This window comes from Drosophila obscura, unplaced genomic scaffold (genome assembly GCF_018151105.1).
Source record: "Drosophila obscura isolate BZ-5 IFL unplaced genomic scaffold, ASM1815110v1 contig_186, whole genome shotgun sequence".
In the NCBI taxonomy this organism is placed as follows: domain Eukaryota; kingdom Metazoa; phylum Arthropoda; class Insecta; order Diptera; family Drosophilidae; genus Drosophila; species Drosophila obscura.
Window position 1 is genome coordinate 9,895,560 of NW_024542774.1, and position 27,270 is coordinate 9,922,829.

The 27,270-nt window shown below is 45.2% G+C and overlaps 4 protein-coding genes across 6 annotated transcripts in view; 1 reads left to right on the forward strand and 3 right to left on the reverse strand.

Annotated features, from left to right (window-relative positions):
* The window catches only part of LOC111076831 (serine-rich adhesin for platelets), a 54,228-nt gene extending 27,423 nt beyond the window's left edge, over positions 1-26,805 (reverse strand). The window contains exons 1-3 of one of the 2 annotated variants that reach the window (XM_041592820.1): positions 26,643-26,805; positions 25,423-25,805; positions 14,904-14,949 (exon numbers count right to left, since the gene is read on the reverse strand). In XM_041592820.1, coding sequence (XP_041448754.1) covers positions 14,904-14,949; positions 25,423-25,424 — 48 coding nt within the window. In that variant the 5' untranslated portion in view covers positions 25,425-25,805; positions 26,643-26,805. Of the gene's footprint in view, positions 1-14,903; positions 14,950-25,422 lie in introns of both variants that reach the window. The other variant, XM_041592819.1, reaches the window with a different exon arrangement.
* Positions 5,856-6,553, reverse strand: LOC111076818. The gene is made up of 3 exons (XM_022370796.2): positions 6,232-6,553; positions 6,062-6,164; positions 5,856-6,003 (listed from the first exon to the last, which is right to left on the reverse strand). Exons 1-3 carry the CDS (start codon positions 6,481-6,483, stop codon positions 5,936-5,938), a joined length of 423 nt encoding a protein of 140 aa, XP_022226488.1. The 5' UTR covers positions 6,484-6,553; the 3' UTR covers positions 5,856-5,935.
* On the reverse strand, positions 15,668-17,141 carry LOC111076817. 2 transcript variants are annotated; one of them, XM_022370794.2, is made up of 3 exons: positions 16,297-17,141; positions 15,909-16,237; positions 15,668-15,846 (listed from the first exon to the last, which is right to left on the reverse strand). In XM_022370794.2, the coding sequence occupies exons 1-3, from the start codon at positions 16,361-16,363 to the stop codon at positions 15,685-15,687; spliced, it is 558 nt and encodes a 185-aa protein (XP_022226486.2). In that variant the 5' UTR covers positions 16,364-17,141; the 3' UTR covers positions 15,668-15,684. The 2 variants fall into 2 exon arrangements, with proteins under 2 accessions (XP_022226486.2, XP_022226487.2); XM_022370795.2 differs by having other exon boundaries at positions 16,293-17,141.
* LOC111076816 overlaps positions 17,810-27,270 on the forward strand; it is a 66,092-nt gene continuing 56,631 nt past the window's right edge. Inside the window, 1 exon segment of the mRNA XM_022370793.2 lies at positions 17,810-18,101. The gene's annotated coding sequence lies outside the window, so the exon portion shown is untranslated.

Here is a 27,270-nt window from a genome sequence, read left to right on the forward strand (position 1 = left end):
ACAGAGCTACTAGCCGCAGCCACAGCCGCAGCCACAGGCCACAGCCACAACCACAGCCCCAAGGCAAACCCACTGCAAAACGGTTACTTATTTTTGCCGTTTACCGTTTTGGCCTTTTTGACTCCCCGACATGACAGACAATTCTGCTATTTTGTTTTGTTTTGTTTGTATGCCGCGTTTTTGCTGTTTAATAAACTTAACAATTTAATTTTTGGCATTTTTTGTTGGCATTTTTTGTTTGGTCTTTCGCATTGATTGTCGCGTTGACAGCCTCCCGCCAATTGGCTTTGGCCCCCACTTGAACTCTGTGTCGCAGTCGCTTCCTAATCGCCGGAACGAGGCTCCAACAGACTGTGCCCCCTCTTAAGCGCCGGGCATTTGCTGTCAATCAACGCAGCATTAACCACTCAGCGGGTGGTGCTGCTGCTGCTGGTGCTGGTGCTGGGGTGGCATATCACCCAATCAATAACAATGACTGATTACGATTAAAACTGTTGCCCCGAAGCAGGCTAGCGGGGGGAACACTCCTCGCTTTTTGGCCTTTTGGCGAGCCTCCTCCCAGCGCGGCAGCAGCGCAAGAGAAAACGAAAAGTTGTTTCGGGAAATGAGTCACGCTAATGAGGCTTCCGTGTGGTGTGGCAACAATGACGAGGAAATGGCAGCGACAGCTCCGCAGGTGGCGGATCCAAGAGGTGGAGAGATTGGCCTTCAGGTTGGAGGTCCTTTCACTGACGTACAGAATTAAATGAGATAACTTTGCGATACGATTGTATGGATAAAAGTCGATCCATAAACTCTCTGCTGTTACTGTTCTTTGATTCCAGTGATTGGTTTATTGCCTTTGTAGAAACTTCAGATGACCAAGCATTTTTAATCGGCTCCGCTTATCAGTCAAATGGCGCCGACATTCACACAGATACTGACCATACGTTCGCACGTTGAATGACGCGCAAATCGAAGCGCATTGCAGAGGAGCTCCGCTGGAACTGGCACTGGCACTGGCACTGGAGCTGGAGCTAGGGCAGGTGCTGTCCCACCCAAAACACACTCAGATTTATTGCTACCGAAGCTACCAAAGCCCCAATAAAGATTGGGCGCCCCTCGAAATACCCCTATGAAATCAAAACAAATCGTAAATAAATCGGAATACGAAATTCCTGCAAAAAGATTCCATGACAGAGGACGCGGACGCGGACGCGGACACTCTACGTCTATCCGCTATCGGCTATCGGGCACAACGTCTCCGCTTCAGCGGTGGCATCCGCTTCACTGTGCGTTCAGTTGAGCTTTGCTCCCGAATCGTATATTAGCCAGGTGCACAGCTACGTCCGATAAGACGTAGCAGATACTATTTTTGGGAGCGATCCCGGCTAAGTATTAATGAGCATTAATTGATTTCCCTTTCCCGTGGAGAGGTGCATGATTTATGAGGGTGATGGGGGACAGGATCTTGCGGCTTCCGTCTTTTGGGGCGGGGCACGTGTCGCGGCCATCCGGCAACCACAAAACCCCGAAATTAATCTGAAAAGTACTCGTATTCGACTCATATTTATCCCCCCCCCTACCCCAGCGCACCTTTGGCCAGGCCGGCTAGCCGGATGGGTGCTCTGTTTCGCAGTTTGTAAACAGAAAACCGCAAAGCCAACAAAATATATCCCGCAGCTATAGCCACAGCCATAGCGGCAGCGGGCGGCGCAGCTGCCCCCTGCACCCTGCACCTGGACACGGGCCAGACTTTTGGTATATTTACTCGTGCATATACTCGTATATTGTATTTCTATGGGTATTATAATACATGCTCGTGCGGGCCCGTCGGGCGATTCATGTTTGACAAGTAATAAAAGTGATTAAAGCAAATCTAAACACTTGCTCCAACGCTGGCATTGCCCTCTTCTCATCCAGGGAGGGGTGCGAGGTGGGTCGATTCATTTGTTAATCAAAATGCAAATGTAATCAATAGAACGGAAGTCAACATTGGGGAGACCTGTAATTTGGTTATTGTCCGTAAATGTAATAACATAATGGATCACCATTCCCATTCCAGTAACAGTCGTCAGGGTGCAAGGGCTAGGGGAAGGGCAGGTGTTGCCCTTACAGTGGTTCAGGGCAAATCTTTGTGGCAAGCCAGAGCTTGGCATTCAATCTGTATTCAATTTGTGCCACTGTACATCATGCACTGCCTTTGCCGTAAAAAAAAAAGCCTTTCCCCTTTTGGGTAATGAGTCTAGCCGTGTGGCACGGCACTCCACTGTGCCCTGTGCCCCCGCGTTGCATGTCAAGCAACATGAACATGTTGCCAAAGGTCTCTCCTCTTCTCTCCTTTTCCTTCTCATTCCGTTGCCGTTCTTAGCCATCATTCGTACTGGCGGCCTTTTGGCATTTCGGTTGCCATTTTCCAGCGGAAATGTGCGCCAAAATGTTTGCGTGCCTCCTTTTTACCACCCCACCCGCCGAAGGGAACGGGAATGTAATAATGTTGGAATATTTGAAAAATTAAGAAAAACAACCTTCCAGCGGAGGAGGAGTGGGGGCTGTGGCTGGGGCAGGCAGGATGGTGGAGGAGGAGTTGGAGTAGGAGTAGGACTCTTGGCAAATGGCGCCGGCAAATGCGTTCATTGAACTGCCGACCGAACGATGAAATAAAATCAACAGAAAACACATTTAAAAGGAAAATAAATATGTGGCGGATAACTGGCGACAGGCAGAGTCCTCTCTGTGGCGAGGGAACGACGAAGGACGATCTAAGACAAACAGCGGAGCGGATTTATGGGGTCGGTCGCCGGGTCGTCGTCAGTCGCCCTGTAAGACGGAAGCGGAAAGACGCGCAACTTGCAACTGACACAGAAACTCACAGACGGGGGCCAGGCAGGCAGGCAGGCAGGCAGGAGGAGCAAGCCACCGCAGAGAGGAAGCTGTCAAAAGGCTGTGCAACCCTTGCGGCCACTTCTGCTGCTTATCCTTTTTTTGTGTTTTTTTTTTGCACTGTCAAACGGAAACGGAATCATGTTGCCTTATGCCACAGGAACGAAGCTCAAGACGCTGCTCCTGGGGGGTGCTGCAGCCATGTGTTCTCCTGGGGTGAAATTGATATGCCACAGACACAAACACACACACACAGACAGATACTGAGACTGAGACACAGATATACAGATACTGTGTCTCGTGTTTAATGTCCCCCATGTTTAATGTGCAGAAAATTTCAGATTTTAATCATCCATTCGGCTATCGAATACTTTGTGGCGCGCTGCTGTGGCAAGCTGTTGCCGGTGGGGGCATTACTTACGCCTGAATGGGCGGGCGCAATCCAAGTGAAATCTGAAGTAATTGCCACGGCTCGTTGCATAAGCGGGGCACAACAGGTCGTATTATTAATATATATATATACAATATATATATTCCCGCTCTATAATCGAGAGAGGCAGCCACTGTGATTTCTAATCTTCCAATTCCGATTGAAAACAGATTCATATCATCAAACAAAAACAGCTTTAACGAAAGGGAAAAGTAAAATAATTCTTGCATCATTCAATCAGTTCTTTGCCATTTAAACCAAAAAAATAAAAATAAATAATAATATATACGAGTATATATTATAAAAATACTTCTCGTATCAATTTATGCGAATGACGTTGTCATAATTTTCTAAGCCATAAATTTTTGTACGATCAATGACAGTTTAGGCCCCGACTCGAGGCTGTCATGTGGCGTCACTCTTTTCGGTTCATCGAAGTGAAGTGAAAAGTGAGAGCGAAGTGAGAGTGAGATTTTGTTGTCAGCGGCCTCTAAAAGTGTCGCATATCGAAGCAAATGTCTGAAATGTGAAAATCTCTGGCTGTCAGACAATGCGTCAATCGATGAAAATACGAAAACGAGTCACATTGTCAAGGTCGGAATTCCTTGGAATTGTTTAAAATCTAAGAAAATATTATAAATAATTATTAAGTAAAATTTGCCGTGATAAATGCAATATATAATGGCAGTATTTTGGATGAGAAATAGTTGCATAATTTGCACACTTTTATCCTACTTAAACTACGTATTTTCCTCCACTTTAGGCCACTAAGTGGCATGCTTCTCTCACCCTCCTTGAAGGGGGTGTGGCTGTGGCTGAGACTGTGGCAAATGCTGCAATTTGTTGCGCTCCATTGCGCGTGGAAATTATGATTTTTGCTTTTGGGAAAATCTCATTAGGTTTCGAGTTTCTTTTTTTTTGTGCTGAAAAAGGATGCCGTAAATATGGGTTTCGCGGCTCAATTTCGGTCCAAATTGAAAAGCTCACTGACCGTCGCAACAGCAAGAGGAACGGAGCACGGGGCAGTAGCTGTGGCCATCCTTTGGGGCAACGTGTTTACCTGGCATTTTAATTAAGCGCAAAGTTTTATGGACATTTCTTTAATGGCTGTACATAAATTCACTGGCGGTTTCTGGCTAGAAGAGTAGTCGGCGGCATCTTGGATCCCCCCCCCCTGTTTGGGGACTCAACATACAGATACAGATGCCGGATTCGGGGTACAGAATCAGGGCATAAAATGCACGGCAGGCGGCGTTCCGTTTTGCGATCATAAATGGAAAGTGAATTTTATGCCAATCATTAAACAAAGTTGTGAAACCGAAGCGAAGTGAAACGTTTTGTAGTCGAAGGCCCCCGAAGGCAACGCAGACGGGTCGTGGGTGTCTGATATCTTTATCCCAACTTTGTAGCGTGCCTCTGGGGTCCGTCTTATCGATAGCCGCCTGATAAATGTTTGACACAGTGTGCGGCAGGGCAGCGGTAGCGGCAGCTCAGGACAGGGCAGGGCAGCGAGGTGGACACACACACACACACACACACACACTTGAGGGTGTCATTCAACCCGCTTTGAACTGCAACTGCAACTGCAACTGAAAGAGGTATGGTCGTATCTCTATCTGGCAGATACGCAGGGTTTATGTTTATGGCACCCACTCACACTCACACTCACACTCACCCACTCACTCATTGTTTGAACAAGCAACTGCCGTGGATCAGCACTTGGAGTAGTCCCACTCCATGAATCAATATATAGAGGCTCGCAGAGTGCCTATGAATCCATGAATATGAATCATTGAATCATATGAATCATTGCACAAACTCTTTCAGATACATTCAATATCAGATTTAGGTTCGCTATATGAATTACTTTCATTGAATGTTTGGTCTTCCAATGCCTTCCAATCCCTCATTCATTCATTTAATCATTTGCAATTCATTCATTAAATCATGTGCAGTTTACTCATTGATTCATCGGCAATTCATTCATGAATTGTTTCTGACTGTTGTTTATATATGACGGCCGCCATAAACTACTCATGATCAGCACTCATTAGGCGCGCGCTTCGACATGAACCATTTTTCGGGTTTTCGTTTTGAATTTTTGCATATCTCAAGGGCTCGAACTCCGTTCCGGAATGATTTATTTGCATATGCAACATCGAAATGCACTCATAGCACTCACCCCCCTCTGCCCCACCCACGTGCCCCAAACAGAGTGAGATGAGCTTTTAAGTGGCCGACCCTCGACTTTTTGGCTTTTGTTGACTCGGTGGAGGCCCAGGGAGGGCCTGGGCCCACCTTCTCCTCCCCGAACTGTCACCAAAGTGCTCCACATTTTTTTTTTGTATTTATTAACTGAGGCCTCGCTTCGCCTCGCCTCGCCTCGCCGCCCTTTCCCTTCCGCAGCAGCTTATCCAGTTTAATGGATTTTTAATGAGTCTCAAGCGGTGCTTTTGAGCGGCTTTTCGGCATCGCATCGCATCGCATCGGAAAGGGCAGTTTCATTTCAATCGCTTAATCCTGTTTGACTTTCGTTCGGGAAGGAGGAAGAAGTTTCGGGGGATTGCGAAACGCCAGATGTGCAGTTATTTTTATTCCCAATTTGTAAACTGAAAATTTCATTGACAGTCAGGCAAATGCAAATCAATCGTCCTCTTCCGTCAGTTCATTGTAGAAGGAGTTCACGACAAACATGCAATAGCTGAGAATAGCTACAAAAAATAACTAAGGGAAGAATCATTTTAGAAACAAATTCCAGATAGATCTTACCGATTCTTATGATGGCTATGCCGCTCACCAGGGCCGTGACCATCGTACAGATGAGAACCACAAAGTTAACCAACAGCCAGGGACCAATAAAGCGATGCTTTTCCTGGTTTAAGGTTGGAATATCTAGTATCCAGAGAGAGAGGCAGAGGGAGAGGGAGTGTAGCACTCACCCTGATGGCGCCATAGATCAGCACTAGATCATTGAGGGCCAGCAAGTAGAAAGTACCCGCGAAGCAGCCCACACATGTGGCGGTATCCATTGTCCTGAAGAACTCGACCACGTTGTCGGGAAACTCATTCTTGGCCACCATATACCACCCGAAGCTACCGATTATAATGTCCGTTATGCCGAATAGACAACCCGTTAGGATGACCCCCACCCGCAGGGGTATGCAACACAGAAACTTTGCCAAACGCACCATCTCACATCACTCAGAAATTCTAATTCGAAATCTATTCCCATGAAAACTTTGACACTCTTTGGGATGTACACTCAGTGTTCTGCTAGAAGGTTCTAGCCAACAGTTAGTTCTGGCCATAATCCCACATACTCCACACTGGAGTACAGTATCGGTGGGCTTGTGTGGGGCAATCTATGGGGTTTCCAGGAATTCCATCGAGTGGCGGGCCCTTAGATCGGTTGGCAAATTGAAACAAAAGGGTTCAGTGCCGTCTAAAGAACATTCTTTTGATCAATTCCACTGACACGGAAGCGCCGCAGATACCAGCGACTGATAGCAGCAGGCAGACGAGCCACTCGAGTGGGCGAGTCACGAGTCATGGCTAAAATATTTGGCCAAAGTCTGTCGCTGGCAGGGGCAGGGGGGGCAGGGGCAGGGGCAGGCACTTGCATAAGCATCGCCGCCTCAAAAGCTAAGGTCGTTGGCCATGCCATAGGGGATGGATGGCTGGGTGGGGCGGCACTGATAAGACACTTTTGGCCACCGCCCCTCTTTCGAGTGTTGTGTTTTGCGTGTTGAGCCTAGTGGCACTTTCATTTATCGCCCCAGTGGAATTTTAATCGAATACACGACGAGTGTGTCAGGTGCTGGGTGCCCCTCCACTTTGGAATCTCGGCCAAAGTTCAATCAATCGACACTACTCGAGTGTCCCGATGTTCCTTCCACACACGTTGCATGATAGCGAGTTCCCCCCTAGCCCAGTGTTTGACTGTACTTTCGTGCCCTGACCTAAGGCACACAGCACACGGCACACGGCACTGATAGCCACAGTCTAAGGGGGTTCTTTGTGGATATCCACCAAAATAGCTCTGACCGGTCATCGTGTGGTGGGCCAGAAAGCTAAGCTGTCTTTCCTGACCGATCGGGTTTTAATGCCCTCGCAACAGAACACAAAAGAGGTGTGTTCAACTCCAGAGGATTCTCAAGTTAGAGGTCTTCATTTGTAATTATTTGTTGTCCCCATTTGTTGAGAGCGAGATAGAGAGAGAGAGAGAGTACAAAGTACAATTGTGCACAGAGCACCTGTCTGTGGCGTGTGGCAGTGGTTGCACGCGTAACATGTTTACCGTTTATCACAAAATTTTCGCTTTGTTTTGTTAATCCAAAATACAACAAATTATTTGACAAGCGGAGTTAATTGATTTGATTCTCGTGCCAGCGACTAATTGCGAAACGATCATCGATAATGGCACTCGAGTGTACCCTGCTGTATATTTCACAACATATGTATGTATGAATGGCAGTTTCGTTATGCTCCCCCGATCGCATATATTATCAGTGTTTCAGTATACCCACCCTAGTGTAAGGGGCATGGGCATTGGCTCTATAGCTGTTTTTAAGGTGCAAATTCCATGGAATTTAATTGAAATTCTTGCGCAATGAATTCTTGTTTCCATAATCAAGAAACATTTCTAAGCCATTGAAATCTATAGGTTTTAGAACTTAATTCCCATCGAAAGTAAAATTAATTCCGTATTGTTTTGCTTTAGCAACTGGAATGCGTTGGGAAATTCCCGCAGGAATATATCGAAATATTTCAATAAATGAAAAAATTAACGAAGTTCCTTAAGTGGAAACTTTTGCTAGATTATCCGCTTTGAAGGAATGTGGCATAAATAAAATAACAATCGAAGGCATAGAGCAAATGCCTTTTGGTTCTTTGGTTTTGACAGGTTGCCACACTTCTGGCCGAAAGTAGGCTCCCTTGAGGTGTCTTGGGGGTCTTGGTTAGGAGGGGGGCCTTGGGCTCTTTTGCAGATAAGACAAAATGCGTTTTGCAATAACGGAACACTCTCTATAAGTCACACACACACATGAAATAAATGCCATGGCAGACCATGGTATACAATATACAATATTCTGTTTGCACTAGAGACAACGTCGCAACGTTCCGACTAGGTTCTGGTTCTGGTTCTGTTTCAGGTATGGTTTCAGGGGAGGTTCGTTTGTCGTCTGGCCTCTTGCGTGTTACAGGAAATAAACAACAATAGTCGTAAGAAATGATGCAGTGACACACAGTTCTGTATTGTTGTGCTTTTTTATAGCAGTTTTCCCGTCGAAAAGTCCAAATCATGGCACAACGTACGAGTACGAGTGCGAGTGCGAGTATCTATCTATCTTAGGGAATGGAATGGATATGGCATATGGCATATGGCAGAAATCATCATCATAAACTTCGTCTCTCTCGTTCTGGTTCTGTCAACACAATCCACAATCACAAAAAGACCGCCTGCCGCTCCGCCCAGAGAATGCGCTTCTCTCTCTCTCTTTCTGTCACTCTCCCTTTGGGGGTTGAGGAGGTGTGTCGTCTACACTGAGCGGAAGTTTGGTTTCTGATAAAACCCCAGAAAAGGGAGAGTGATGCCCCAAAAAAGAAAAAAAACAGTCTCTAGGTTCCTGTGGGGCTTTTGAAAGTTGTGCAAGAGCGGAAGACAAAGCTTTTTTATTATTTTATGGTTGATCCATAAGTGGGTCATCATCTGCCGTTGACATAATGCGTCTGCGTCTGTTGGCTATGATCGTCACGGGGATGTGCACTGGGGAGCATTAGTCAGCCATAAGCAGTGTGGATACACGGCCTATTCGTAACTAATTCGAACTATCCATTTACTACCGTTTCAGTAGCCGCCTATTTGCTGGCTTGGTTCAACGATAAGTTTACACAATGGAAGACCCCTTAGACGGCACCCCCAAATCGATTATCACCTTTGATGGCCTGCCACAAAAGCCAAAAAGGCGAGGGCGGCGCTTATCTAAGTGCGCAAAATATCAAGAAATATGTGTGAAATTTCGCTCAGTGCAGCACTCGGACTGTCATTCAATGGCAGACAGGCCTTTTATCGATGATACGCGTATACGGCTGGGGGCAGTGGGGGGGGGGAACGAACGAAGAGAAATGCGTGTCAGATACGACAGGCAGGCAGCAGGCAAAGGAGCAGGCCAGCCACACACCATAACAATAATAATAATCGTCGTATCTACCATTATGGCAAGAAATAACAATAATATATGAAAAATAATAATTGTGTGTGTCTCAATGTTTGCTCTAGATGTCAGCGCCTAGCGCCAGGCACACAGGTGCCACAAATGGGCGGTGGCCGAGGCGGAGGCGGAGGCGGAGCCGGAGGTTCTCGCTCTCCCCTCTCTGGTGCGTTAGCCTTCTTCCATTTAGATACACAGCACAGGGGCAAGCGGCGCACAGCCCCACAACCCACAGAACACAACCCACAATTGGGTTGTCAGTATCTTTATATATTAATCAATAAGAGCAGCCATCAGCGATAAGATTAGAATTGGAGCTTCGTCTGTTGCCGTCTTCTGGCCTATAGTCTGTGGGTGTGGGTGGGTGGGTATGGCTATCCCTCCGCTTCCTCACGAAGCGAACCTTTTTGGCATTCAAAATGATAACATTCCAAGCTGAAATTTGGCCGAAACGAAACAATCGATAAATCTAATGTTTGTCCAGCATTTATTACGAACAAGTGGCCTGCCACTCGCCTGAGCACTCGCACTCCATTCAGTGCTCCATCTAGATTTTTCGCATGCGCTCATAATATTTACATAAACCAAAGCGGGAACACTTTTGCCAAGCCAATTTGTTATTCAGAATACTAAATATATGGCAATAGCCATTCGCAGTGTACGCCTCGGTTCGTTTTGTTTGACGAAACATCTGCGCCACTTGCAATTTTCTTTTCTTTAATTAATTTCCAACTTTTAAAACTTATGCAACACAGAAAGAACCTCCAGAGATAATCACTGCATCTCAGCATCGTTTATATTCCCGGTCGAGCTTTATTCCTTTTGGTGGTTCTATATATCATACGATCCCCCCAAACGATAACGAGTGGCAAATGTACGACGGAATAAGTATATATAAGCAGGGGCTTATACAACATTTTTGATAGCACAGGATAGAAATAGACCCCGCATCGATTGTTTTTGTTTTGTTTTGTTTTGTTGTTTACAACTGTCATAAATATGTAGCTACATACATCGAATGTTGTAAACAGGGATCCAACAAAGATGTTATGGAACGAAATCTATCTGCGTCTCGTAGCGAATGGCCATGTGCAGAACCAAGAAAATTGCATTATTTGCTTAGACATTAGCCAAGTCAACAGCACCCAACAACCCAACTGCAAAGAAGCGGAAATTGTGTCCGTGAAAGCCGGAAAGGTATTCGTATTTTACAGAAAAAGCCTTTTAAGGCGGCCAAATAATTCTCTAGGCTCCCTCTCTCTCTCCCTCTCTACAATCGAATGTGCCGCCGCCAAACGGACGGACAATATCATAAATCAAAATCACTGGCCATGTCATTCGGGGTCTTAGTGCTGTAAGTGTTTTCGCAGAAGTCGCCAAATGAATTTATGAGGCATCGCAACAGGATCATATCGTATTCATACGAGTATCATATCATATTATGTCCAGATAACTAAAGACTGCTTGTCCAATTTTCGTATTCATATCTGGGCAGCTGGTTCGAATTTCCATTGGGTCAGCATTCAACGTTATTTCCGACGATAAGACAGGCAGGTGCTCCTGACAATTCTGTGTGCTACCTACCACCCAAAACAATTCCGCATTCCTCAGCCCTCTTTAAGGGATCCCCACAACTTGCTATACGAATAATTCAGAGGTAGTTGCGGGAGTTCATCTGTTGTCGGGGGACACCATTTGGCAGCATTTTCTCTGCGCACATACTAATTAAAGGTATCTCTAATTTAAAGACAATTTCAGCTTTAAACTGAATCTCTGCTCTTTCATTGGTAAAAACCCCACCAGGAATTATCTTTTTCAGACATTTTTGTACTCCAAAAGGAAATTGTTTGTCGCGTCTTTATCTGCAACAAACCCATTTAAGAGCTCCCGTCAAATTTAGCGATTAATCAATGCTTGTCAGTGTGATTGCCAGAAACACGTTTTTTTCGCCAATGCTGCCTATCATCGAGCACGTTTTTAAAACGCGACAAAAACTTTCCGCTGCTGACCAAAACATTGCCCGATGTCAGAGATTAGTGCGCCGAAAGCACTAAAAATAAAAAAAATAATCGAATCGAAACGAAACAATAACAAGTTTTGGATACATTCTGGCCTATGGTGTGGCCTTGATGTCGGTACAGATTTTCATGTCGACAATCAAAAGAAAGTGGCCCAAAAAATTTGGATTCTTATCTGGCAAATGCAATTAGGGGACCAACTTACATATAGCTCTTGGTATTTATAGGGGGTAATTCTCGGTACCAAGAAGTATAGTATATGTACATATACGAGTATGTATATAAATGTATATCTAAACGTAGATTTCGTTCCGTAGCAGCTGCTGCTTCTCGGAGCGTTGCTGGCTCTGCCTCCCCACATCTATTGACAATTCAATTAACGTTTTGAAATAATTTCATGATAAGCGCCACATTTGGGCGCAACGCCAGAACAGCACAGAACAGCACAGCACCTAATAACAGAAACACACAGTAAAACCTCGTAATAAAACAGAACACAGAACTGGCAGCGAATTGAGTTCGAATGAAGGTGGCAACACAATCGACAGACTCTATGTACGTTCAGGCACCAGGCAAGACCATTGATTGAGCCATAAACTTTACTCTCAACATCTTGTTAAATGATTAAAAACGAATTTCCTTAGATATTCCAATAATCTTTACCACTCCCAGCCATTTTAAAACTTAAGTGAAAGAACTGTTCACCATTTTCCTTGGGATATCCCCTAACCTTAGCGCTAATTTCCATTTAATGTCAGCATATAAATCATTTGATATCACTTGCACGCCATCTCGGTATAAAAACCAGAGTTCAGCTTGAAACGAAATTTAGTTCCGTTCAAGGTTTGATTCAGAAATGTATGAAATTAATAAAAAACCTTAACGGAAAGTTTCCCATAAAAAAAGAGAGAACATTTGCTAAAAGTGAAATCCCCGTGTTATCTGTTTGCGTGCGCGGATTTCATTGATGAAACGATTCTCTCAAAACAAGAGCAATGGCTGACAGCCTTGGGGGAACGACAATAAAGCATTGCCCAGTGATAAGATAGATGATTACATTACGGAGAGTGCCACAGAACTTAGAACTAATTCTGGAGTTAAAATCCACCCGTAAGAGCCATCATTTATAATTTCATTGCATTGCGAAAGGTTTTTCGTCATCGATACTCGAGTTGTTTTTTTTTTTGCGCTTTACACCTAGATATCGGTTGTTCCATCGCTTGTCTGTCTGTCTTGCCGCCTGGCGCCAATCAAAATATCGACGCTATCAAAAGCAAAGCCCCTGCACTAAGCCACCATAAAAAGCGCCGCTAATTTGGCCCTTGATTGCCCATTTATTTGCTCGGCACACGCTCATTGCCACCATCGACATCGACATGGACATGGTCATGGTCGATGTGATGATGATTCCAGTGTAAATATTAACCCCTTGGTATTCCACCAGTGCATTAGATATATTAAAATTCGGCCACCGATTGCGGCCCATCCGACCATCCATCAGCTATAAAGAAGGCTTCAATCCCATGGCCTACAGGCAGTTCATTCCATTCTTTGCGAGTGTCGCAGTGAGTCATTAAACGATTCAGCAGTTCAGCGGTTCAGAGGCCAAGGTTCTCCATTGAGTGGCCGCATCGCATCTTTGGGTAATAAAACTGTGATTTATATGGGAATCAAGAACTGGAACTAAAGTTTTGTGTGCATTTTAGTTGGAACATCCGCATCCGCATCACGTAAGTAAATAAAAATGATTTTTTTTTATTTGTGAAAATGATTGATGCGCAATCAAATGCAGTCATGAGAGAAAGCATAGTTTCGAAGACCATAACTAACTATAACAGATACATATATCCTTCAAACAAAAGGAAAAATATATCAAATAAAAAAGATAAATGTGATGACAGAATGTGGAGGAAGACATGGATCTTTGGGCTGAGATTTTTCCATTCAGACTGAAGGGAAACATTTGTATCTTTACCACATATCAACCATACGCCATGTGCTACCATCTAAAATTTACTTGAATTGATATACAATTGGAAATCATCATCTAAAATATACAAATAAATCCAGACAAAAAAACTTCCTCTATTGCAAGTGGAATTTTGTTTCGCATATCCAAAAATAATTACTGCCGTCTCAGAATTTACATACTCGAGTGAGTGCCGCCGAATTGCGAATGCTAAATGCTCAAAATGTGTTGTATAAGAGGTTCAGGTACTCGGTCTCGTAGCTCATTTCGGTACGAGATATTTCTCGCATGCCTAGGGCATGAGGAATACACTTGAGTGGCAGCAGCACAATATAAAAAATATTCCAAGCGCTTCGAACAATTCAATCAACTCAAAGTGAAGTCTCAAGTCTCAGCCTCAAACCCCAGAGCGGACCTACCTCCGCTTCGGAGTGCCAACGCATGCCAAAATAATTCGCAAAAAATACGCTCATTTAGAACAAATAAGTAAATAAATGATGCGCGCACTCATTACATGCAAATACTGTGAATATTCAATGGAAGAGGATGTGGAGAGGCGAATGAAAGATTGCCTCGAAACGGAACTGCGAAGCGAAAGACGTCGCCAAATGTTTGTTTCACGCCCGAGGAATTTCAGTTATTTCAGTTATTTATTTCGGCACATTAACAACAAACGGCAGACGACCGACACACCGGCTCCCCATTCCTGGGGGGCATGGCATACCTCAAATTGATTGCCAAATAAATTAATGTGTAAAAACATTACCAAGAGTCAGGCAAACCGAGTGGTGAGAGAGAGGGAGAGGAAGATGTTCGGTTCGGTGGAATGGAAAAACAGTATAATTTAATTAGCGATCGCTTGTTGTTTGTCATCTTTTTTTTTGTATAATTATTTACTCGACATTTCCATTGTAGTTGCGTGGAGTTTCTTTTCTCGTGCAAATATTTACCCAATCAATCGCCGATTGATAGCAGTTCCTCTGATTTTTAGGGAATTTCCCTTCACAGATAAAATAATTGGCATAGTTCCGTTCAGAGGGTGGGGCCCGTGGGTCTGGGTCTGGGTCTGGGGTTGGGCTCTCCCGTGCGATGATATAATTGTTTCGATAGTACGCGTATTATCGAATATTTGCACACGCTTCGGTACTCAATGTTGCCTGCCCCTGAAGGGCGGCTCATGAGGCATGCAAATATTTGGATTCTAAATATCGTATCTCATCGTACATTTATCAAAGCATCAGCATTGGGCGCGAATATTGAACCCGCACGGGAGTCACGGTCGGCGACAGTCAAGGATGGAAATGAGTCTCGTCTGAGACGGATATGGATGGTGTCATCGATGTTTCAGCATGGAATTCCCAGGGAGCCACTTAAAGATCTATGAATTAAAGTGGCAACGGCAAAACACTTACCATCAGGAGGTAAATAATCTTGGCATAGACCGTAAGCTGTGGTAACCTGTAAAAGAATCAACATTTAATATAGTTTATATATGGATTGAGGATTATAGATTAAAATCATGCTCCTATTTCTACTTTTACTCAACAATCTTTGTTAATTTAAAAGCAAACCAAATTCAATGGCTGTAATTGTCAGCTTTACTGTGTGTTGTGTTTTGATAATTGTAAGGCACAAACCGGAGCGAAACACCCACCCAAATACCGCAATTATGACATAGTATTTATATGATATTCGTATGTGGAGCACGGGGCACAGCTAAGCCAGAGATAAATCACCTTTTGTGACACTGCAAATGAGCAGGAGAGAGCTGCGAACACCATAAATTTGCTTGAATTTATTATGCAATTAGTTCAAGACTTGTGCCGTGTGTGGCATGCGGCAGCAGCAGTAGCAGCAGCAGAAAGCAGTAGCCAAATGTCAGTGAGAAATTACCACGGAATTCCGTAGCCCAAGAGAGACCTTGAGGCGAAAGTTCTAGCCAGAATGGAGGGCAAAATGGGGGTAAAAGTGAAAGGATATCGGACATCTGTTCTCCCATTCGCTTAGATAACCTTTTCGCTGATTTATTTCAGCCAGAGCTCAGATCCGACCTTGGACTGCAATTGAAAACTTAAGCACTTTCCGCAGAGAAACTTTTGCCCGCCTCAAGGGGCACTCAAAGCCGCGACCCCTTGGCCCACTCGAAATGAAGAAACTTGTATCGGAATTTTTCGCATTTTCCGCATTTTCCATTTAATAGAACTTTATGTCCAGCGTGAAAGTGGCAACCAGACGACGCTGCCCGCCCCTGGGCCTGCGATAGTAGTTGGTGTCGTGGACGCGATAGAAGCCGGGTCGCAGATACCCAGGAATGCTGTGGTTCTCCATCTGAAAGTTGCGCAGGTCGTAGAAGGCCTGCGGGTGGAGAGAGAGCTCATAACTTCCCATAGATTCCCAAAGGGAAGAGGGTTACGTACGGGCTTGATGGGACAGCGGGTGGCAAAGTGTCCGTACTTGAAGACATTGCGGAGCCACACTTTCATGAGGCTCGCCTGTAGGAGCTCCTTGAGGGTTCTGCATATGTCCATGTCGTAGCTGAAGAGCGTCTGAAATCGCTTGGACTCGGAGCCACCCTCCACTCTCTGCAGCAGGGTGATGGTGGTGCGCATCCCCGGCTTGATTGTTCGATTCAGATTAATGTCCAGATTGAGGTAACCCTGCGGTGTCAGCCAGGCACTGATGCTGCCAAAAAACTCCGCATTGTACTCCACGCTGATGTTGGTGAATTTGCTCTGCAGATGCTCCCCTTGGAATGGGATGGGAATCGTCGTTCAGCGAGAGAAAGATCTTTGAGGCATTACTTACTGTACGGACTGGGAGCAGCAGATCCCAGCAGAACGCCATGGAGCAGTAGCAGGCACAGCAGGAGCATTGCTGACTGTCTGGCCAGAAGCTCAATCACTGATTGCTCACTGATCTAATAAGCATTTTTGCGCGAGCGGTTCCACTCATTAGTGCGGCACGAATGGACTCCTAATGATTGAATCGGCGTTGAATCAGTGAGCTGAAAGTGTGAACGATACATTTTCACAATCATTAACTACGCTCGTTGGCCGATCAACCATAAATCAATCAGCACTCAATGCATCAATCCATCAATCAGCTGGCCATCAATCTGTCAGGCCGTATCCACACTTTGTGCGAGTCGCGTTTGATCCACATCCACATCCACATCTGTCTGCCACATAAAGAGTCAAGTTCAGTTGGCGCCTGGCAACTGCAACGGTGAGCGGCGTGCGGTCCTAACCGTAAAGCAACACTGAAAGTTGTTGCATGCCACATGTGTCGCCGTGGCTGAGGCTGATGCTGATGCTGACGCAGACGCTGACACCGCTGTTTGGTTTGCTGTTTGCTGTTTGGCTAAGCGGCGTTTAATTGGAAACACAGTTGGGTGTTGCTTTTGACCGGTCCTGCGGCTGAATTTGTATCTGCATCTGAATCTGAATCCCAGTCCGAATCGCAGTTTGACTTTCTGGCTGTGGCTATGGCTGGGGCTGTCTCTGCCAGAGTCGGCTGTCTTCATCATGTGGGGCATCAACTTTCAGCAGCCTTGCGGACAGCTGATGGACATCGCACATTTGGCCGTGTTCTCGGCTCCGCTCCTCGAAAAACCCGTTCAAAAGGCGACCGAAAACTGAATGCATGACAAATATTACGCATACGTCGTGTGGCAGCGTTTTGGTTAAAAAGGAAATGTTTACCTTGTTTTTCCTTCACGCCACACCCCTTCAAATCACGCCCCTCTCCCTCTCTCTCTCTCTGTCTGGCCTCCGCTTGCCACTCGCTTAATTGCTGAGCCGCGTGGAACGTTTAATTGCAAATTATTCAAATGCCTTTGCCACTGCCAGTGCTGCCGCAGCAGTCGCTGTCATTGCTGTCATAACCAGTCGGCGGCAGCTGCCACGCCCCCCGGTTCCCTCACCATCCACTCATCCTTCCGACTTTGCAATTATGTCTCAAATTAACACAGCAGCACAGCCACAGAGCGCCCCCCGAGCAGTAGCAGCAGCAGCAGCAGCAGGAAAATGCTGGAAACAAGCAGGGAAAACTATCATCGAGAATCCGAGGCTTTAGATACCCTAGCAGATAAATTGCTCTCATAATGGATGTATAGTCGTACGATTTATGCATATAAATGTTTATGGAATACATAGACTCTGGTTCCTTTAGATTACTTTTTGGGCTGCGAACAGCTGCTCAAAGGCTTCATACCCTCCGGGAAAATGTATCGAAATTCCCCACTTTTCGCTGTGCTGCTGCTGCTGCTGCTGACTGTTGTTATTGTCAAATGAAATTAGGCGTGAAATGTCGTTTGAACTTTGGTGGAAATACTCGTACGAGTATTTTGCAGCAATAACAACAGAAGCAACGTTCACAAGTGTTATTTATGAATATGAACGAGTTATATATGTATGTATGTCTGGGACACGTGGATACATTCTGTGTGCACTCTGTTTCGATCGGTGCAATGTTTATTGTTGCCATGTTGCCATGCTGCCACTCGGCCAATATCAATATTTGATATTCCTCGGCAATATTGATAAAGATACGAGTATCTTTATCTGCTTAGTGTTGACCACGGCCCAAAGAACACGGCCATATCTATAAAGGTAAACCAAACTTACTGCCTGCACGATGGGATGAAAGTGAATAGTTTTACATGCAATTCTGATTAAGTTAATGGCAACAGATTAGGGATAAGTCTGCAGGTTGCTTTAATTTTTATTGAATTGAAATCTGAACTAAAATGTTCCCTCCACCACGAATTGCCTTTCATTCCACATTGGACCCCGCCACAGTGCAGCTGTGGATGTGGCTGCAGTTGCTGCTGCTGCTGCTGCCTCCCGCCTACAGCCTGCGTCTCAAGTTGCATTTATATGCAAATAACTAAAATTGTTTTCAATTTGCCACTGCACGCGCCTTGGCCATCGACTGTCCACCGTTTGCCGTTGCCATCGACGTCGCATTCCTGTGAGCCAACTTGCAGCTAATTTTATGGCTAATTGTCTGCCGGCCTGCCTCAAGTTGCTGCCACTGCCACTGCTGCTGTTGTTGTTGGCCGCATTGATTGCTGATGAAGTTGTGATATTTGCGATAAAAAATGTATGTGATAAAAATTATTGAGCATGCGGGCAACGCTGACAGGTATTTCTTAATTGTCAGAGCGACTTTTGCTGCTGGAAAACTAATACGGGGAAAAGCCTCACGCACAAGGACGACAGCTCCAGAAGAGCCCCATTATGGAGGGAGGCGAGGCGTGCCATTAGCGGCAAATGTCAAAGCGCTGAAAGCTTTTAATTAACTTTCTGCTCGTAATCGTACTCTCGGGTGCGGTTCGCCTCCAGGAGGATAATAGAAGGGACTGGTGTCTAACCCAGATTCAAAATTTACTGCCACGGTGGCCGACAAGTCCTTTTAGCCGCTGTCAATAAAACGTAACTTCTTTTCGTTCATTCGGAAGTCAATCAAGCGTAATGGGAGCAGTAAAATCTGGCCACCAAACGACTGCAATGCGGTAGAAAAAAAAAAAACACTTTTAAGGAATTGAATTTCTTGGAAATTCGATGAAGCTCTCACTGCTTGATCTTTCGACCCTGTGGATATAATCACTTTTCCACTTGACGAAGATGCTGATACTTCTGACACAGATCTCTATATATATAGTCGTGTTCTGTTCACAGATTCCCTGGAAGACTGCGTGATATCCATCAGATCACGAGGCCTACACGTAGCCAGGTTTTGCATCTATTTGGCCGGGCATACACTCCCATGAACAAACAACAAACACTAGAGCCCCAAGCGATCCAAGCGATCCGAAGATCGAATCGAATGGAAATTGCGCAGTATCTGCTGATATCCGACTGCCACTGACCGAGTGCCATGCAATGCAAATGTGATTTCTATTTTTATCGGCATTGTAATCGGGAATGTTTAATGCTATTTTCATTCCATTCCAGTTTTGGTGGATTTAATGGTAGACTCTGTTCAGGGGCTTGATGAATGGCCAGCAAGCAAGGTGTCGAGTTGATTTATCCCATATTTTATTTGGATTGAATAATGTGCTATGCCTTGGACTATGGGATAATATTACATCAACGGCTGAATGGCTGAGGGGTAGAGTGCTGTAATCTATGGTATGATATGAGGGGGAAACCAGTTATACAGGCATTCGCAATGCTTAGAAACAAGATCATTGATATATGTATAGGGCTGATTAACGGTAATATACTTATGTAAAATAAGATAAGATTCGATCGATCATTTCTCATTCTCCGTGTATTTGCATCTCCTGACATCTTAATTCCCCTTTCCCATATTCCGATTGCCAAATTTCCGCCATTTGAAATTCAATTTTCATTCCTTTCCAATCTGCCCATCAACATCATTATCCACCACATCATCACCATCCAACCAGCTCATTATCATCATCATTATCATCATCATCTCGTCGAATTGTCATTTAATAAAGTGCTAAAAGCCAGCCGACAGCCACAGCAACAACAGCAACAACAGCAACAACTACACATGTGAATTCCATGCAATGACAATGACCGATAAAGGGGCAGGCGGGGGGACAAGAAGGCAGAGGGAGATTAAATGCTATGGATAGTGCCAGTGCCAGTGCCAGTTCCAGTGCCAGTGCCAACGGCGATGGGGGAGAGCGGTAGAGTGTAAAGTCATCTTAACGTCTCTTTCCACTTTACAGTTAGATATGAGCAAATGTCGATGCAATTCAATGTCAATGCAATGCAATATAGCGGGTGTGTCTGTGTCTGTGTCTCTCCTCCTTCTCTGACACTGTGTGTCGCTCTCACCCTCTCTTCATTGCTCTCCCACTTCGGCACTCTGGCAATCATGCTAGAATCTCCACGCTCCACTCTGCCTCTGCCTCTCCCTCTCCCTCTCCAGCACTCAGGCAATCATACTCGAATCTACACTCTCGCCTCTCCCTCTCCTCCTTCCAGGTCTGTGCTTTTGCTTTTAGTGAGTTCATGACATGTCCGAACACGTCTGTCCAATGCATTATACCCTCGCAGAGGGTACTGTGACTTTGGGAAGAGATGTTTACAATGCAGAGAAGGACACAATTTTATGCACGTAGTATTAGTATCTATGTATATTAATCATACATGTATCAATGCTTCGGCGCCCGAAGTTGCATGCGAGTCTGTGCTTGTGTTTATGTAAATATCTATTAATTATTGGCGTCTAAATGTTTTGCCTGTAATTACAATACAATCGCAGACACATGTGCAGCCATTGAGGCGCCCCCAATATTGAGGGTATACATATGTACATACATATGTATGCATATATATGTATGTATCAGTATCTGTTGTTGTGTTTGCTTTGGCACAATTAAATCAAGCAATTAAACGGCAATTGAGATTTGTTTGTGGCATATTCAAGAGTTGGCGATGTGGGAAGTGGCGAAAAATGGGTTATGTATGTACATATGTTATGTTAAATAAGGGACACGGAAAATGAGACATGTATCTGGAGTAGAGTAAATAGAGCAGATACTAAACGAACTCCTATTGGCATTGAAAACTTACTCTTTACTTTACGCCCAAAAACCTCCTTAAGCTCCTTTAATACCAGACTTAGTATTCAAAGCCTTCGCTCTACGATTGACTCTCCCCCCATGCGCACCGTGTAATCCCCATAAGAATCGATGCCTTAGTCATACCCATTAAATGTTTAGATAGCTTAGGTCAGGAATGCAAAACAAATTATAAACAGAAACAACGGAAAAAAAAACGAAAATAATTTCGATAAAATACTTGACGGCAGGGTTTATTTTTAGTAGATGTCTAGACCTGTAAAGTATTTATTCGGTATTTATTCGTTAAATATTGTTTATTTATCAATTTGATTATGGTTTTTGCTTTTGTTGTTTTATTGTGCTGTGGGTTTGTCTCTCTCTCTACAAAAAGCGCAAAAATGTGGAAATATTTTCCCAGCTGCCCTTCGAACGGCAACAAAGACGCCGTACATACGCCCACACGAGGCAGCAGCAAGTGCATCCCCAGTGCATCCTTTCGCTCAGATCTTTCCCATGATCAGCCCACGTTCCCCAACTGACAAATTGGCAAACACGCAGCCAACAGACAACACACGACACGACACGACTCGCACAATTCATGATCAAGTGCAATCTTTTTGACATTAATATGACAACTGCAGCCAGAATGCGAATAGCGTATAAAGGAGCCACTGGACATGACTTCAGTTCCAGACCCAGAGGCCCAAGCGGAAAAAAATCAATTATGCGCACGAGGCACAAAAGCCGCGCAGCAGTGCCACGGAATGACAACTGTGAATGCAACTGCAACTGCAACTCCACTGCGAAACTCCCGCCAATGATTGAGTATGCGACACAGAGGCAGCGAACGCCAAAGTGGCGAACGCTGATGAATGTCTGTCAAATTGTTGACACGCCACGCGGACGGCAGACAACAAACGACGGACGATGGACGCCGATGGAGGAGCAACACTGACGTTGACATTGACACAATGGACATGGAATGCAGCAACGGAGTCCAGCGAGGAGCTAACGATTGGAAAGTCGACACAGGGTATACCCAGGGTAAATTGGAAGGAGCGTAAAAATATAAGAGATTGCTAGGTATAACCAATTTATCACCCAGCATTATTATTATTCCATTCCCATTCTCTATACAGTGTTACGAATAAAAGTAACTGTCTAATACACCCACATACACCCACCCAAGGGAACTCCAGTCAAGAGGCGACAAAGTTGCACCATGATGATCATAATCAACATCGGATGATGATGATCATTCGTGGAAATATTTTATGCCATTTAATTTCAGCTCCCAACGCTGTCTGCCTCTGTCTGTCATCTAATTGAGTTGTTGGCCAGAGCCCCCAGAGCTCCAGAGCCGCATAGCCACAGCCATAGCCCAGAGCCAGAGTTGGGGATAAATATTTATCGGCATATTAATGCAGCATATTTCAAATGCAAAGTCGACTCTCATCTGACTGACTTACTTCCTCAGTGAGCGAACGAGCGAACGAGCGAGCGAGCGCCTGGGAAACATGTTTATGCAACTCCGCAGCCAACACTCTACTCCACTCCAATCTATCCACCCGGCAACACACTCTTCTCTTCCATCTTCCAGCCCACCATCCACCATTCATCCTCCATCCTCCATCTTCATCCTGCGTCTTATCAAATGATTTTATTTATGCTATGGGCGCGCATGTGTGTGATAATTGGATTATTTACTTTCGCGGCTTAGCAGCATCCACAGGGGAAAATGGGAAAATTGTCGAGTTTTCGCTTTCTATTAAGTCGCTCGCTGGCGCGCACAGAGTGGCAGCCAGAGTGCCCCGCTGTAGGAGACGCCCAGTACATGGTAGTAGTTGAGGCAATCACTCCAGTTGAAATCAAGAAAAATCGATTACAAATGTTGTCAAATTTAGTTACATAATGAAAACTAATAGAGTTTTCTTGGGGAAAACAGAATAGTTCATTGAAGGATTGATACATACAAAGAACATCCAGTCCTTAAAGTGTTCAAGTGGAGGACATTCTTTGTGTAGATTAATATTTTCTTGAATTCTGCGAATCAAGTTTTAATCAAGTTTCTGGACAAGGTTTCGCCGCAAGTTAAATGGCAGACAAGGCTGCCCATGACGGGGGCCACTAATCAAGCGAGTTCCCTTCCTGTATGACAACTCCCACTCGCGCTCCCATTCTCATTCCAGCTGCTGCTCCACTGGCAATGTCCAGCAGTTTGTTACTGTCCGCTGAAGTACGTCCCAGTGGGGCAGCAGGAGACCCTCTGTGGCTCCACCACCTTCTTCGCCTTCGTCTGGCATTAATATGTATGAGCGGGTGTCAGGAGGCAATGCCACAACGCGTTTATCAAACATTTGAAACATGCGTCGACGCCACTGCTGCGTCCCCGCTCTCCACATCGATGGTTGACCCAATTATCGGGGCATTATAAAGTCGTAAAGCATACGGGGAGACAGACGTGTGTGCGGTGTGTGGGCCAATTGGCAAATAGAAGTCGGGCCAAAGACACAGATATACATAGATAGATAAAAACGGGCGGTGGGGGGACTCATGGGGAGTCATGTCTGGCTGGATAGATGGGAACCACGCTACCGCCACATCCTATTAGGTATGCAAGCGAAAATCGGCTGAAATTCATAAATCACAAATCACTTAGGCACCCCCACTCCATCTGGTAGCCGGACAGGGAGGGTTGGGGTGGGCTCTGGGGCAATGGTCATGTTTTTTTGCGATAATATTGACAAATTGTGCAAACATTCGCACACAATTAATAAACGGCGACGCGGATGGAGACATAAACGCAGTGGCACACACAAGCACACACACCCTGTCCGCCCACGTGCTGGGCAGCCGCGTGTCCATCGATGCGTGGTGAAGGGAGGGGGACATAATCCAGGGGTAAGAAATCAAAGCGAAACAAAGACAAAAGCGGACTTGACAACATCAGTTCAGGAGCCAGGCGCCCGCCCAAAGGCGCTACCTAAAAATAAAATGGGAATGAAAGAAGGGGAATGTCGACAGAAGTGTCACCGGGGCACAGTGGAACAAACAGCCATGCAAGTGGCTGCTCCCTGAACGCTTTCAGAATGAATATTAAAAGTATTTTCAGCTACAAATATATGTGTTCATCCCACTGTGCCACTCTCTCTGTCTCTCTGCCACTCTTCTCTCCTGTTTCATCAGCAAACAAAGCACGTAAGAGGCGCCCACACAGAGGAGAACTTTGGATTCAGGGAGCAGAGCAGAAACCTCCACCCGTGAGTTGGCAACTTTTTTAGCCGATTGAGTGACCAAAGGAGTGACCGCTCCTCATCCCACTTCCGTTGTGGAGCAGGCAGACAGAGCCCTGGGGCAGACCTGGACCTGGACTTGGACTCGGACAACATTTTGATTGATGAATGCAGCCTGCAGCCTGCGAACAGCCTTTGATGTGGCACTCGACTTTCGTTTTTCCAACTAAAGTCGCAAATTTATGCCGGCATCTGCCGTAACTCGTGTGTTCAGGCCAAGTCTGTTGTGGTAAGCGGCTTAGAGGCCCGGCCCACAGGAAGCCACCGCGACAGACATTTGTGTTGACAAATCAATTAAATGCGAAATTTAGAGGCGCACAAACAGTAGCAACATCCACTGCTAAGCGCCCAACGGAGGCACGCAAGACAGAATCAAAGTAGGACTCGAAATCGAATCGAAGCTCTCCTTAGGCTAGAGAGCCCACTGAAACCTGGCCGAAAACCAGAACGTGGCCAGGCCGGAGAAGTTGTCGACGCTTATCGAAAACATTTATCCGGCCATGCGAATCGTAAAGTGTGAAAACAAATTGCCAAGAGCCCCCGAGGTTGGCCAAAGGATGGAGTGGGGGAAACTCATTGCAGCCGTCAGATAATTGCACTCGATTTGTAATTCAAGATTAAGGGCACTCCGCCGTCGGAGTTTGAGTTTGAGTTGGAGTCCGCGTCGGAGTCGAAGTCCAGAGGAACGTAAGCCACATTTATAAGGAGAGACAGCTCGTCCGTTTTCCGTTTTTGCATGTAATTTATGTGCAGATCTCTTTGTTTCTGTCTGTTTCTGACCCGATAATCGCCTAAAATGTGGGCCATGAGTTAAGTGATTATGTAAATTTGTCCGCTGCCCGCTGCCCGCTGTTGGTGATGGCGTAACCTTCAATTGCCAGAGGAGATTGGCTTTTGAAAGGCCAAAATTGATTGGCAATTTTAAAGATAGAACATGGTTCAAAGGAAAAATACTATAGTTGCAGTGAAAGTGCCTCACTTCGCTTAGTCCCACTGTAGTAGAGATACTATAAATAAATTATCTCTAACATACATATGTATGTACATATCTATATGGTAGGAGTAGTTGTTATAAATGGATTATGTACTTACATCGTATTTACTTGACCTCATTTTACCCATTTATTTTGCATCTAATTTGCATTCGTATTTCGTCTACGTTTCTCTGTTAAATTCAATCCGCGCTAACATTTAAAAATCGATTTTGTTGAATTCGGTTTCGAGTGGTTTTACTTTTTGGATAATTTTTGTTTTTGTTGGATTACAAATTGATTTAAGAATTTTGAACACTTTTTTTTGCAATTGATTTAAGCACTAAATATTTCGATTCGATTAATTGATTATTTAATTAAGATATAGAAGCCTGATTTGGATATTGTTTAAACAGTCTTTGATAATAGTTTTTTTTTTGTTTATTTTTGTAGTTTATTGTTTATTCATTTATTGTATTTTCTATGGCGTGAGTTGGGAGGCGACTGCAAGAGGCGAAATTTCACCCAAAAAGAAAAGCATTACTCATGCGACACGTGGCACGTGGAAAGCAGCAGCTGACTGACTGAAACCGAAACCGAAACCGAAACTGATTCCGAAACGAAGAGGCAGGCCCCCAAATATCGCACCGCGCCGCCCACACCACCTCGTGCTTTAGGGGAAGGGGCCGTGGCAGAGGCAGAGAACCACCGAAATACAGGCCAGAGGCAGGAAATCCATAACGATTCCCATAAACCCCACAAACGACCGACGACTGTTACTTTCAGCTGGGGCAAAACTGTTTACGATTTACGATGCCCCCGAGAGTCCGGGGCAGAGAGCTCTCGCTCTCTCTCTCTCTCTCTCTCTCTCTCTATTTTTCTCTCCCTTTCTCTGTCACACTTTGTGTCCGTGCCACGTTTCGCCGTGTGTTGTTTTTGTGGGAAAAATCGTTAGGCAGCAATAAAAACAACAACCAAAAACTGCACGGAATCGGACGGCAATGCGGATAGACGGACGGGGATAGGTGGCGACACCAGCAGCCACGTGAAAAATGCCGGAAACAGAAATCGATTTGCAGGCAGGAAAAACCCCCACGGATGGGTACACGTGTGGGGGGAAGGCGATGTTATGTGTGGTCCGATATGGCGTGAATCCCTTTCCGATTTGCACTAATCTTTAAGGTTCCGTTCTCATCGGTTCGGAGCAATTATGTCACACGCGCAACGCTCGAAAGTAGGCAACGATTACGGCTCCATTTTCAGCACTTTTCCGACACTTTTTGAAGGGCAAAAAAATGATGGGACTTTTGATGGGGATTTCTGTTTCTCGCTGTGGATTACCCTTGCTGCCACACTGCCACTCCAGCTGCCACTGCGCTGCTGCTGGTGCTCCTGCTGCTGCTGCCCGACGCGCTGAAAATTCACGTAACAATTGATTTGTGTGTCAAAAATGTCACAAGTGTCAAAGGCGCGTGGCAGCGGTACGTTGGCCAGAACCAGCGAGAGCACACGTGCAGCAGTGACCAGAGAGAGAGAGAGAGAGAGAGAGAGCGAGAGCCAGAACTGCGCTGCTGCGCACAGAGTGAACTGAACCAAGGTGTATTTGTACAGGAAGAAGCTTTTCTGCTCTTCAAATTGCATTTTTTAACTTTCAACTTTGCGACTTCCGGAAGAGCGCCTTTCTGCGAATTCCTCACCTTGCATTAATATAGTTTGGAGCAGAGTAATCAGGCGAGAGAGAGAGAGAGAGACCAACCAACACGTGTGTGTCCTTTGAAAGAGAAACCAAAAGCAGAAGCAGAGGCAGAGGCAGAGACTGTGCAGAGATTGTGTGTCGGATCTGTTCTGCTGCCTAACGGCAACGATCAGAAAGAAAGAAGAAGCTTAAGTAATCCCTTTCAAAAGATGAAACAATGCGCAATATAAGAGAGAAAACAAATCTATATATCTGATATGATTTTCCAACATT

Excerpts from the sequence above, each read along its gene's own strand:
- LOC111076817 (XM_022370794.2), bottom strand. The coding sequence starts at position 16,363 with ATGCTCCTGCTGTGCCTGCTACTGCTCCATGGCGTTCTGCTGGGATCT. Across the intron at positions 16,238-16,296 it reads TGCTGCTCCCAGTCCGTACA|GGGAGCATCTGCAGAGCAAA; the intron begins GTAAGTAATGCC and ends TCCCATTCCAAG. Across the intron at positions 15,847-15,908 it reads CCCGCTGTCCCATCAAGCCC|GCCTTCTACGACCTGCGCAA; the intron begins GTACGTAACCCT and ends CTCCACCCGCAG.
- LOC111076818 (XM_022370796.2), bottom strand. The coding sequence starts at position 6,483 with ATGGTGCGTTTGGCAAAGTTTCTGTGTTGCATACCCCTGCGGGTGGGG. Across the intron at positions 6,165-6,231 it reads TGATCTATGGCGCCATCAGG|GAAAAGCATCGCTTTATTGG; the intron begins GTGAGTGCTACA and ends ACCTTAAACCAG. Across the intron at positions 6,004-6,061 it reads CATAGCCATCATAAGAATCG|CTATTCTCAGCTATTGCATG; the intron begins GTAAGATCTATC and ends TATTTTTTGTAG.